At 41.9% G+C, this 12542-nt stretch overlaps 2 protein-coding genes across 6 annotated transcripts in view; both read left to right on the plus strand.

Moving 5' to 3' along the window:
* Positions 1 to 6090, plus strand: part of rgs12b (regulator of G protein signaling 12b) — a 56425-nt gene extending 50335 nt beyond the window's left edge. Inside the window, exons 14-19 of one of the 2 annotated variants that reach the window (XM_061769652.1) lie at positions 254 to 327; positions 1992 to 2118; positions 2213 to 2309; positions 2404 to 2456; positions 3298 to 3469; positions 3830 to 6090. In XM_061769652.1, coding sequence (XP_061625636.1) covers positions 254 to 327; positions 1992 to 2118; positions 2213 to 2309; positions 2404 to 2456; positions 3298 to 3469; positions 3830 to 4410 — 1104 coding nt within the window. In that variant the 3' untranslated portion in view covers positions 4411 to 6090. The remainder of the gene's footprint in view (positions 1 to 253; positions 328 to 1991; positions 2119 to 2212; positions 2310 to 2403; positions 2457 to 3297; positions 3470 to 3829) is intronic. The other variant, XM_061769653.1, reaches the window with a different exon arrangement.
* Positions 6091 to 7858: 1768 nt separating this feature from the next.
* The window catches only part of dok7b (docking protein 7b), a 30775-nt gene continuing 26091 nt past the window's right edge, over positions 7859 to 12542 (plus strand). The window contains exons 1-3 of one of the 4 annotated variants that reach the window (XM_061769656.1): positions 7859 to 11615; positions 11732 to 11777; positions 12459 to 12526. In XM_061769656.1, the coding sequence (XP_061625640.1) occupies positions 11562 to 11615; positions 11732 to 11777; positions 12459 to 12526 (168 nt within the window). In that variant the 5' untranslated portion in view covers positions 7859 to 11561. The remainder of the gene's footprint in view (positions 11616 to 11731; positions 11778 to 12458; positions 12527 to 12542) is intronic. The other 3 variants (XM_061769657.1, XM_061769655.1, XM_061769658.1) reach the window with 3 other exon arrangements.

Consider the following 12542-nt stretch of genomic DNA (forward strand, 5'->3'; position numbering starts at 1 on the left):
TAAAAAATTATATTCTTTCTGATTTGTGTAACTGCTCAAACGTTCTCAATGTGGCCGACGTGTTCAATCCATTTAAAAGTGGAATAGTTTTTTTTTTTTTGGCTTCATTTGAAGCTGTTCCCACTCATTTTAGTCATCTTTTGTAATGATGATAAGTAAAAAGTCTTTATTTTTAACCAATCCTCATGGTGTAGCCAAAGCATTTTATTGTATTTCCTGATTTTTTTTAAATTTATTTTTATTTTTTCCCCAGCCACTTGTTTTGGACCAAGACTGTATGACGTTGTGCACTCGCGACCTCAGACTTGAAAAGCGGACTCTCTTTAGGTCAGAAACTTTCAGTCATTTGTACAACCCCAATTCCAATGAAGTTGGGACGTCGTGTTAAACATAAATAAAAACAGAATACAATGATTTGCAAATCATGTTCAACCTATGTTTAATTGAATACACTACAAAGACAAGATATTTAATGTTCAAACTGATAAACTTTATTGTTTTTAGCAAATAATCATTAACTTAGAATTTTATGGCTGCAACACATTCCAAAAAAGCTGGCACAGGGTCATGTTTACCACTGTGTTACATAACCTTTTCTTTTAACAACATTCAATAAACGGTTGGGAACTGAGGACACTAATTGTTGAAGCTTTGTAGGTGGAATTCTTTCCCATTCTTGCTTGATGTACAGCTTCAGCTGTTCAACAGTCCGGGGTCTCCGTTGTCATATTTTACGCTTCATAATGTGCCACACATTTTCAATGGAAGACAGTCTGGACTGCAGGCAGGCCAGTCTAGTACCCGCACTCTTTTACTACGAAGCCACGCTGTTGTAACACATGCAGAATGTGGTTTGGCATTGTCTTGCTGAAATAAGCAGGGGAGTGCATGAAAAAGACGTTGCTTGGATGGCAGCATATGTTTTTCCAAAACCTGTATGTACCTTTCAGCATTAATGGTGCCTTCACAGGCACTAACACAGCCCCATACCATCACAGATGCTGGCTTTTTAACTTTGCGTCCATAACAGTCCGGATGGTTCTTGTTCTCTTTTTGCCCGGAGGACACGACGTCCACAATTTCCAAAAACACTTTGAAATGTGGACTCGTCAGGCCACAGAACACTTTTCCACTTTGCATCAGTCCATCTTAGATGAGCTCGGGCCCAGAGAAGCCGGCGGCGTTTGTGGATGTTGTTGATAAATGGCTTTTGCTTTGCATAGTAGAGTTTCAAGGTGCACTTACGGATGTAGCGCGGAACTGTATTTACTGACATTGGTTTTCTGAAGTGTTCCTGAGCCCATGTGGTGATATCCTTTACACATTGATGTCGTTTTTTGATGCAGTGCCGCCTGAGGGATCGAAGGTCAGGAGCATTCAATGTTGGTTTTCGTCCTTGCCGCTTGCATGCAGTGATTTCTCCAGATTTGATTAACCTTTTGATGATATTATGGACCGTAGATGATTAAATCCCTAAATTCCTTGCAATTGTACGTTGAGGAACATTGTCCTTAAACTCTTCCACTATTTTCTCACACACTTGTTCACAAAGAGGTGAACCTCACCCCATCTTTGCTTGTGAATAATTCAGGGAAGCTCCTTTTATACCCAATCATGGCACCCACCTGTCCCCAATTAGCCTGTTCACCTGTGGGACGTCCCAAACAGGTGTTTGATGAGCATTCTTCAACTTTCTCAGTCTTTTTTTGCCACCTGTCCCAGCTTTTTTGGAACGTGTTTCAGCCATAAAATTCTAAGTTAATGACTATTTGCTAAAAACAATAATGTTTATCAGTTTGAACATTAAATATCTTGTCTTTGTAGTGTGTTCAATTAAATATAGGTTGAACATGATTTCCAAATCATTGTATTCTGTTTTTATTTATGTTTAACACAACGTCCCAACTTCATTGGAATTGGTGTTGTATTATGACTTGTGCCATATTGATGTAACTTTTTCAAACTTTGAATTCTGTTTCCTTGTGTTCCAGGTTAGATTTGGTCCCCATTAACCGCTCAGTGGGTCTAAAAGCAAAGCCCACCAAGCCAGTGACCGAGGTTCTCAGGCCAGTGGTGGCCAAATATGGTCTGCACCTCTCAGATTTGGTGGCACGCATTGTAAGTGTAGTTCTTGAAAGCTGCAACATTGCAAATTTGCATGATTTGTCTGTCCGAATTCCAATTCCGTTCATTTGGATTTGTGTGTTTCAAGAGCGGTGAATCTGAGCCCTTAGATCTCGGTCTTCCGATATCTAATCTGGATGGGCTGAGAGTGGTATTGGATTCAGCAGAGCACATGCCAGGAAAAGGTAAGAAAAAAAAAGTCCAAGATTCAGTTTCTGTGAAAAAAAGGCCAATTTTTAATCATGTCACTGCATCTTCCCTTCACTTTCTGTCCTTCAGCACCATCTAAAAGCCATATTGGGGCTTCTACAATTAGAAACCAATCAACAACAGTAAGATGCCCTCCAGCTTTTTTTTTATCATCTCCTGACTCTGGAATGTTTCATAACCCACTGAATGTCTCCACTTCCTGATGATGATATCACGCTACTAAGTGTCTCCCTCGCTGTCCTCAGTGACTCATGTCTGTTTGTAATGTATTATAAATGTGCACAGGTGTATGACGCGTCTATGGCAGCATCCGGCCTGTGCGTGTGTGTGTGTGTGTGTGTGTGTGTGTGTGCGCGCGCGCGCGTGCCTGTTTTTTTATGTTGGGCAGTGAGCCTCGTCACACTCTCAAATATCCTCTTGTTCTATTTTTGTGGTCTGTTTGTCGTCCAATGCATCAACAACTTTTCCATCTGCTTTGTTTTTTCTTTCTTCTGTAACAAGGCCTCTGACCAGGCCATACGACTATTGGCTTTTTAAAGCTTCACAAGTTCCAGATGGAAGGGAATTAGTTGGTGGTGGGAGTACAACAGCCCTCGATTTTAAATTATTTTATCTAATTGATGACAATCTGCAGTGGATGTTTTATGGCCTATTTTTGTTTGATTGTCTTTTGTAGTGTGGCTCTACATTAGTTGTTAGATGTTGTGGTGTGTGTCGCAGGGTTGGTGGTGCATTGTACACAGGGTTTAACTCTGTGGTTACTATTTATTGTTAAGAGTCCAAGAACGCCAGTGGCTGCTATTAATCCTATCAAGCCCACAACTGCACTATCAAGATTCATTTGAATAGCCCCCACGCTCCATCAGAATGCTGTCGCGCTCCTCCCCATCAGTAGGTCTAGTCATTCCTGCTGTCCTGCTGTACGTTGACAACTTTCCGCTCCGCTCTCCTTGTGGCTCCCAGGGGGAGGACAGGCAATCAAGGAAAGCCGCTTCTACCCACCCCCATGGGGAAAACGACAAGGCTGGGCCCGGCCTTGACACAAGGAGCCAACCCTTACCCAACTACTCTGTCTCTCTTCATAAGGCTCCAGAGAAAAGAAAGCAGAAAAAGATTAATATAGACGAAGCTGAAGGTAAAGATACAAAGACCTCCTCCTTCTTCTTTCTTTCTTTCTTTCTTTCCTTCTTTCTTTCTGTCTTTCTTTCTTTCTTCGATTGTCTCCTGAAGCTTTGTTGCTGTAATGACACTAACTCGCTGGCATGTGTGCCGTACTGCAGGAGCATCACTAGCTAGCTACATGTAGCACAGTCACCTTTGCTCACACCGAATGTAGCTTCGACTTGCTAAACCGACTCCCTCTGCTGCATGCCACCTGAACTCCAACAATGATCACTGTTTACACCTGCGATTCGGGAGGTTTATTCACAGGCGTGTCTGTGCTTGTGCCTGCACACGTATTCTCGCATCTGCGTGTGCGCATGTGTGTCTACAGAGTTCTTCGATCTCATATCCAAAGCTCAGAGCAACAGAGCTGACGACCAGCGAGGCCTGCTGAACAAAAGTGACCTGCAGCTCCCAGACTTCCTGCGCCTGTCACCGTCGGCGACCGGTCGAGCTGCGCCTCCGCCCTATGACCCTGAGCCCAGTTGCTCCACCCCTCATTCCCGTAACCCCAGCAATGGCAGCTGTCGCCCGGGTAACAAGGCCAGCCACAACGACAGGACGAGCGGCAGCCATTTCCTCAATGCTCATCATCAGTCTCAAAGTTTGGACTCTGCGTTGGGCTCTGACAGTGGAGGCTGGGGGAACACCAGACCCCCTTCTTCGCTGTTCCCCGCCACAGTCTCTCCCATCCACGCGTCTCAGGAGGCCCAGCGTGGTGCATTCAAGGACACTGGCAGGGGGGCATCAGTCCAGATGCTGGAAGAGGACGCCCTGTCGGACCTGACTCTGGTGGGTGAGGGGGACATCAATAGTCCCAGCCTCAACTACGTGCCCCCCGCCGCCGTGCAGTCTAAACCCCAAAAACAAGCCTCGGACGTTCGGCCTAGCTCAGGTATTTCCCCGGTTTGACCTTTCACGTCTCCCTTCACCCGACTGCGTTTTCAGTTGAGACTGAATGCATCCACGTCTCCTCCCTTACTTTAGTCAGCTCAGTCCTTATGTGTGGGACAAGAAAAACACTCCCAGTGGTACAGAAGCATTCAATTTCAATGTAAAAGTACAAGCGCTTACGCTACAAACATGCTTTGTTGTGTTATAATAGTGATGTATGCACTGTGACCTGCATCCAAGTTGCTCAGACACAACGCAGGAAGCTGAAGCGAGGAGGAATGGATGCATTATGAAAGGTCACAAATGTCCTTGGTGTGTATCTGTGTGAACTTTTGAGTGGGCTTGCTGTGGCTTTTCTTCTTTTCTTTCCATGCGATGTAATAGTGAGTAGGAGTGCGAGGATGACTTGTGCCAAACGCTCATCCAGCTCCCTTGCAACAAAAGAACTTAATGATGCACTTTAGCCCATTACGAACAAGACTCTACACATTCGCGCACGTGTTAAAATCACTTGTTGACCTTGACACTACATATTATACTCATGCTAAAACTAATTTATATGATCTGTTTAGTGATCCCCGGCTCTGTATCTATATTGATATGGAGATGTCAGTGTGTTATTTACATCTTAGTGCACACTGACCCTAAAAATGCAGATACCCTGCTATAGTAGCATGAAGGAACGCATTTGCTCAGCTGGTCTTTGTTCCAACTTCAGTACAGTACATTTTGTGTTTTCACCACTTTCACTTCGGGCAATTGTAATGCCCTTAATGCAAAATACAGGCCACAGTCATTGTGCACGCAGGCACTGCTTGCAGACCAAAAAGAAAGTTTTGCACCAATCTTTTGTCTTCTTTGCACAACATCACAAAGCTGTGTTGACATTCTTGAACAGTTTATAACGTAGTGGCTTACTGCAGGATAGAATAACTACTCTTCAGGTAGTCCAGAAGTATTTGTAAAACAACAGCGTTTCTGTCATTTTGCCTTTACACGCTACCAAAATTGATTTGAAATAAAACAAAGAACATCATTTAAGTGTGGACTTCAAGAGGTTTCCCAAAAATATAGTATTTGTCATTGACATTTTATTCACATTACAATACCTCCATTTTTATTCGTCCATCCATTTTCTAGACCACTAATCCTGTTGAGGGTTAATCGCGGGGCACATTTCGATACAACCATTCAGGCTCACGGTGACACCATCACTGTGTGGGTACAGAACTTAGTCTCCCTGCATCAAGTGAGTGAAGCACAACACTGCCAGTGTCACCTCCATTATAATCAGGTTCTCAAAAGGATTTGGATAAAGTGGCATAATTGTAAATATAACCATCATTTTGATACTTTAAAATCCTTAATGTAAGGCAAAATCACAAAACCGCTAACTCACATACAGTACTTCTTGACCGAGCTACATTATTAAGGTTAAATGGTTCACATTCCACATTTTCTTGTATCCTTGAAGAAATATTAATTTATCTCACAACCTTATATTTTTTACCCTGTCACTTAAACAAAAAGTGTTAATTTGTACATAGCCAAACTAGTGAAATCCCCATATGTTGCTATTGTTAAATTGCATTGCAGTCATGTTGTTTCTTCAGGTAAGTTACAGTAAACATCAATCTTTATCTGCTCTCTTTCAAAGTGTCTGTAAATACATCCAATAAATGTTAAGAGCTTGCAATATTTCTTTGTCTTACTAAAGCAGCCTCTCTGTCTATTTTCTGTCCTTTGACCTTATCCAAATCCTGTGACATGGTTCATGTGAGAGGCACATGTCAAGGCAGCTATCCCACGTGAATGCTGCACTACTTCATCGTATTTCATCACTAATTTTCTCTTACAAAAATATGCAAATTTAGGGGGGAAATATAATTGTGGAGATGTTTAGCGCAGTGTTGAGAATATAAATACTTTCGCATGGCGCTTTAGATTCGGAAGGTGGTCGTAATGACTGAATGAGCGCATTGAAAATGGCAGGTTGATCTCTACAACTCTCCACAAAGTTTATAAACTGTTATAAACATCATCATAATGTACAGGTGAATCACAGTAAATTCTAATATTAAATAATTAATAAATAATAATAATAATAACAAATCATTTTAGTCAATAAACAACACATTCGCATTGATTTTACGAGGTGTCCCTGAATGCACCTCACACAACCGATCCAGCATTAACTAGAGTACATAACCATCCATCCATTCCTCCATTTTCCATACCGCTTATCCTCACTGGGGCACGGGCATGTTGGAGCCTATCCCAGCTATATCTGTGTGAGAGGCGAGGTACACCCTGAACTGGTCGCCAACCAATCGTAGGACACACATAAACAAACAAGCATTCGCACTCACATTCATGCCTATGGGGAATTTAGAGTCTTCAATTAACCCACCATGCATTTTTGGGAATGTGGGCGGAAACCCGGAGAACATGCAAAGTCCGCACAGGCGGCCACTGTGCGGCCCCGTGCATGACCAAACAGATCAAAAATATCAGCTTGGAAATAAATACAACACAATGAAACTGACACAGGGATGCATAAATGTAACCTGCACAAAATGGAATGGTGATGAAAGTCAGCTTCAGCTCAATTAGCGGACGTTGTTGTGAGTTCACTACATGGTAATATGTAAACTCCATATGAACAGATAATCAACACTTAATATTATAATTACCATCGGTAGAAGCCCATAATGTAATAAATTGGCCCATTACGTAATAACTGGCCAATAATGTAATAAAAGTCCTGAGCCTATAACATAATAACTTTTGGCCAATAACGTAATTCATTTATTACGTTGTTTCCCTGATAAAAAATCAAAAAATAAAACAATTCAAATGTAATACCTGAGCCCATAATGTAACAATATACTAATATCACTCTATTTAACGTTTTATTTTTGGATATGTGAAAATGCATACGCTCTCCGTCGCTGTCTGTCTGTCTGTCTGTCTGTCTGTCTCTCCATCTCCAGTATTTGTCTCTTGAACTTGATGAGGTTAGCATGATCTGCTGTAGTCCTATCTGCTGCTCCTTAGGCTTTCAAGCTATCTGCAAATGTAGTGGATGCGACTTACTTGTTCTATTTGTTACGTTGTGGGCTGTTATTATGTTATTGGCCAGTTATTATTTTATGGGCTACCCATACTGCAATAACAGCCCAGAACATAATAATGGCCCATAACGTAATAAATGTGCCCTTTTTAAAATGTAATAGGCCCATAACAGTTATTACATTTGCAAAGAATATTTGTTTTTATTTTTAACCAGGCCAATAAATAGCTTGATATTCTTCATGTCTTGCTACCGCCTATTCTATTTAGTTCTCATTACGTGTTAGAGAGAATGAGTGGGAAGTGGGTTTTGGGGGGGAGGGGGAGTTGGGTAAAAACCTTTGTTTTGGGGGTACAAAGGCTTTTTCGGGGGAACTGGGCTAAATGATATGCATGGTTTCCCTTCTGCTTAGTGCTTTATTAGGCAAGCTTTGTCATGTTAGGCTTCAAGTGTCAAGTTCAATCAAATGTTTATCTGCTGACTTTGTTGTCAGGGAAACACCAGATCAAGTTTGGAAGGGCAAACAAAGATGCGGAGAACTAGATACATATGAATCACATATAAAACAGAAATGTTTCTTTGTAGATATGTAACGTGCACTTTGAGACCACTTTTAGCTTTGAGTCCCCGAATTTGTTTATGGGAATCTTGTCCTAATCTAAAATTTCTTGCTTGAGGAATTCCTGCACCAGTACAGTTTAGCTATCCTTCGCAAATGGCTCCATCTGCTGGCGATAAGGAACACTCACACGTGGAAATATGTAGCGACAGGTCAGTGATAGATGGATTGATAGATCGATGGATTTCTTTTTAGATTTATTTCTTTGAAAAATTATACTTAATGCTTTGAAACAGGAAGACTTGAACCCTAACATTTTTGAAAGTCTCAATTCTGCTCGGTTTTAAAGAGAGAGAAAAAAAGCGCCAGAAAGACACGGGCAGCCTTTCTCTCATCCACTGGATGGCATCAGTGTGTATGTTTTATTGAGTACACAGCGGCGTCAAGCAGCTTGCAGTTCTTTCCCATGATGTCATGCATACTTTAGGAATACGTGCCATATTCTCTCTCTCTCTCTGGTTTCAGTTAATTGGAGGGGGATGCTCTTATTCAAACGAGTACAAAAGCTCTATGTCTGTTTTTTAATTAAAAAAAATAAAATAAAAAAAATGCTGATTTTGCTCCAGTGGTCAGGGTTATCTAGGGTGAGTGGAAGTCATGTAAGTTTCAGTGGACTCATGGATCATGGATCCATGCCAATGGATCTGGCTGCTCAACTTAAATTCTTCTTCTTCATTTCACCTGCAGTAACTCATAAGGCACATCCACTGTACGTCGAATCCTGCACACTCCATGTCGTTTTATGGCCACTCAAACTAGAATTATAAGATATACTGTACAGTACTGTATACACTCCCTGGTCTCTTTGTGGGGCACTTCTACACAAGCTAATGACTTCCCAAAAAAACTGTACAGGTGTACTACATCATACTGAGAGGTTTTGCCCCTCCCGTGTAAATAAATAAGGTGACATTAGTAACATTTCTTTCCATTATGTTGTCAAGTTGTACACAAGAGCACATTGGCTGAGCACACCTCTGCCAAGGCCAAACTGTGGAGAAATAAAACAAGTCCACATGTATTTAGACATAAAAAAGACAAAAAAATAAATAAAAATAAAAAATCTACAACTGTATTTAACTTTGTGATGGGGTACAGCATGGTAAAACTTACATTTGAGTGATAAACACATGATAAACGTGCAGCTCCATGATTTTATTTGATAGTTTTTGGATGACCTTGCTTACACACAAAAACACACAAACAAACAAATACAAACATTATCTCCTTGGTGGAGGCAACACACATTGTTAAATTAACATCTTTTGGACAGTGACAAACCAAAGTGAGCATTATTATCTTTGTAAAAGACCGTCATTTGGATATGGCTTTGTACTGGATAATATGCAGGTGAACCTTTAAATGTTGTGGCAGGGGAGTGTATTTAAAGGATGGTGATTGCAGTTCATATAAGATTACCAAGCATGCCTGCTGTGGTTTTGCATGTTTTTCCTCCACCACCTGTTGCTTTTTGTTGTCTTTTTTTTTTTTTTTTTACTGCAGCGTCTTTGTCCTCAGGTAAGGACAGAGACAGACAGAGAGGGAGGGAAAGAAGAGAGAGTATCAAAGTTGTGAGATTAACACCATCCAACCGTCCACCTCCCTCTCCATCTCCTCCTGCTGCCCCCCCTCGACGTCCACTCCGCTTACGCCGTAAATCCAAATCGCCTTCGTACAACTCCAACCACAAAGCCACCAAACAAGCGTTGGATGTGGACAAAGTTGTCGTTAGTCATGACTCTGGCAACACCAGCCAAGCCCGCGCAGGCTCCCGAGGCCGCGGGGGCCCTCGAGGATGTGAACTGGACATGAAGTGTGAGGATGTGGCCTCGGAGCTGCGTTGCCATGGTAGCAGGATGAGGTCAGCCGTGTATCAGACCTCGGGCCTTCCCTCCATGGTGAAAGCCAAGAGACAGTTGGAGCAGAATGAGGGGAAAGGTCCAATAGAGCGAAGTCAAGTGAAAGCAACATTTGTATGAGGAGCCCACCGACTCACTGTCTGAGCTGTCTGAAGCTTGGCCTCTGAACCAGCGTGTTAGCTTCTAAGTGCATGTGAAGAGTCTGTCGTCAACAACTGAGGAGCAGATTAATCATTTGCTCTGTTCCACTTCCACTCACTGTCGTGCACAATGTTCCTCCACCCGAATCAAAGTATACTCAGCAAGTTAGCATGCAGAAAAAAAATCCAATAAGAACATAAGGAGTGTCCTATTCATTCAGCATGGTTTTTGTTCATGTTGTGAGACTAAAGGTCATGGGTCTTCAACCAACAATAACATTTTTAGATGAATTGCATCGCCTGTTGGAGTTTTCTCACATCCCCAAAAAACATGCATGTTAGGTTCATTGAAGATTCTAAATTGTCCTTACGTGTGGTTGTTTGTCAATATCTGTCCTACAATTGGCTGGTGACCAGTCCAGGGTGTACCCTGGCTCTCAACCAAAGTCAGCAGCGACAATCTCCAGCTCACCCATGACCCTAAACAGGATGCGAAATAGAGATGGAGCTGATGTGAATCCCCATCAGCTCTTAGTCTGAATCTAGTACCCTTGGAAAGAGCAATGTTGGATGATCTCGGTCCCTTGGAGCTGATTATCAGTAAACTCCAGTTACCTGAAAAAAGACAATAAATTTATTTTACTGGATAATATTAGCCTACTAATGTGTTTACATCTGCCAAGTGCAAATCACCCCAGGCCAGTTTGTTTATATGTCAGTCAGGTTGTAAATTATGCTATTATAGTCAACATTAATGTTCTGCAGAATTTGACCCAATGGTAGCATATACAGTACATGCTGAACAAAAGGGGTCCAAGAACTGACCCTTGAGGAACACTGTGTCTTTTTCATTCAATTTGTTTCCAAACTTCCAATGGTCACAAAATAACTCCTTTCCTCCAAGTAGGACCTGAACCATTCTAATGGAGAAGTCCATTGAGTCCTATCCACGTTTCTAACCTATTCAGCAGTATGTATCAACCACCGCACTGAGATCCAATAAAGCTTGAAATGACACCTTTCCCAAGTCACCGTTCAACATTACATCATTTAGCAGTTTGATACGAGCTGATTCTGTACTGCGATGAGGTCAGAGACCTGATCGAAATTTGTCAAAAAGTATATTTAAGTTCAAGAAATTGATGAGTTGATTAAAAAACACTTTATTGACGAGTTTGGATAATTTAAATTAATCCCAGTCTAACCCCCAAGTGGAGGCCAGATAAGTGAAATTTATGTGGGTAATGCCATTATAATCTAATTAGCACTTACCGAAACATCAAGTACCGACGACAACTGTAATAACTTTGCTGGTGCCCTGCGGTGGGGGGCCTTATTACCCACCGTGGTGGTCCGACTGCTGGGGAGAAAGTGTAGCTTGCCCGACTAAGGCTATTTTGAAATGTCATTCCCTTAACACACAGATACACACTCGCACACACACACGCACGCACAGCTGCTAGGAACCATGTCAGAAGATGACGGATACAATTGTCGTGGAGGGACAAGTCAAGTTTAGAGATGGGAAAAAGGTGAAATTTGCAGCTTTTCATCTTGTTATCAACTTGAAAGCTATGTCTAAAGCCCATGTGCTCTTTAGGAGGATGTGTATGAACGTTTTATTGTTTTTTTCTCTCTGCAATCACAGTGGAAGTCTCGTTGGGTCGTTGTTCGGAAGCCTTCTCCTGTTGCAGGTAGGTATTTTCATTTTCTTCTTTTGTACTTGCACATATTTGCTTAATCTGACACTGCACCAACCTCATTAGAACTTTTGCATGTAGTCATTAACCGTCATTTGGATATATGCAGGCTGTGTGCCTCCTCCTCATAGGGCAACTTTTGCACGTCAACACGTGGACGTTGCGCAATACATCACGCGCTTGAGTCGATTTTATTTGATTTAAAAGACAAAAGACGAGTTCCTTTCACATTAAGAGTTTGGGTGTTAGGAGAGCTATGATTGAATTAAAAATAAATTATTTGGGAAGTCTCCAATCTGAACATCAACTGGGAGATTGGCATAGTGAAAGAGTTCATGGGCTGTGAGTTTGGAAGAAAGCCTTGTGTCAATAAATAAAAGCGGCAGCATTATTTATATGCAAAAGGGGCTACTCTTGTGCCCCTTGAGAAATAAGGCAACGTGGTTGGAATGATGTTATGTGTGCGGGCGTGTGTGTGTCGGGGGGTTGATCAGCGATTGTCATTCTCAGCTGTGCCAGTGGATCAGCTCATTGTTTCAGGGTTTGCTATGGCAGCTGTTGCATCGAGAGACACACACGGCAAATGAAACAAAGCTACTCTGTGTGACGTTATTAAGCATAAAGCAACTGCCAATGTGTAAAGCTTGTGTCACACTGTGTGTGTGTTTCCTGCAGACTGTCTGTCTGTGCTGGCCTACAAAGACAAGAAGAAAACCAAGGAGCGTCTTGGTGTGACACTGGAGGTAAAAAAAAAAAAAA

The sequence above is a fragment of the Phyllopteryx taeniolatus genome, chromosome 4 (genome assembly GCF_024500385.1).
Source record: "Phyllopteryx taeniolatus isolate TA_2022b chromosome 4, UOR_Ptae_1.2, whole genome shotgun sequence".
NCBI lineage: Eukaryota > Metazoa > Chordata > Actinopteri > Syngnathiformes > Syngnathidae > Phyllopteryx > Phyllopteryx taeniolatus.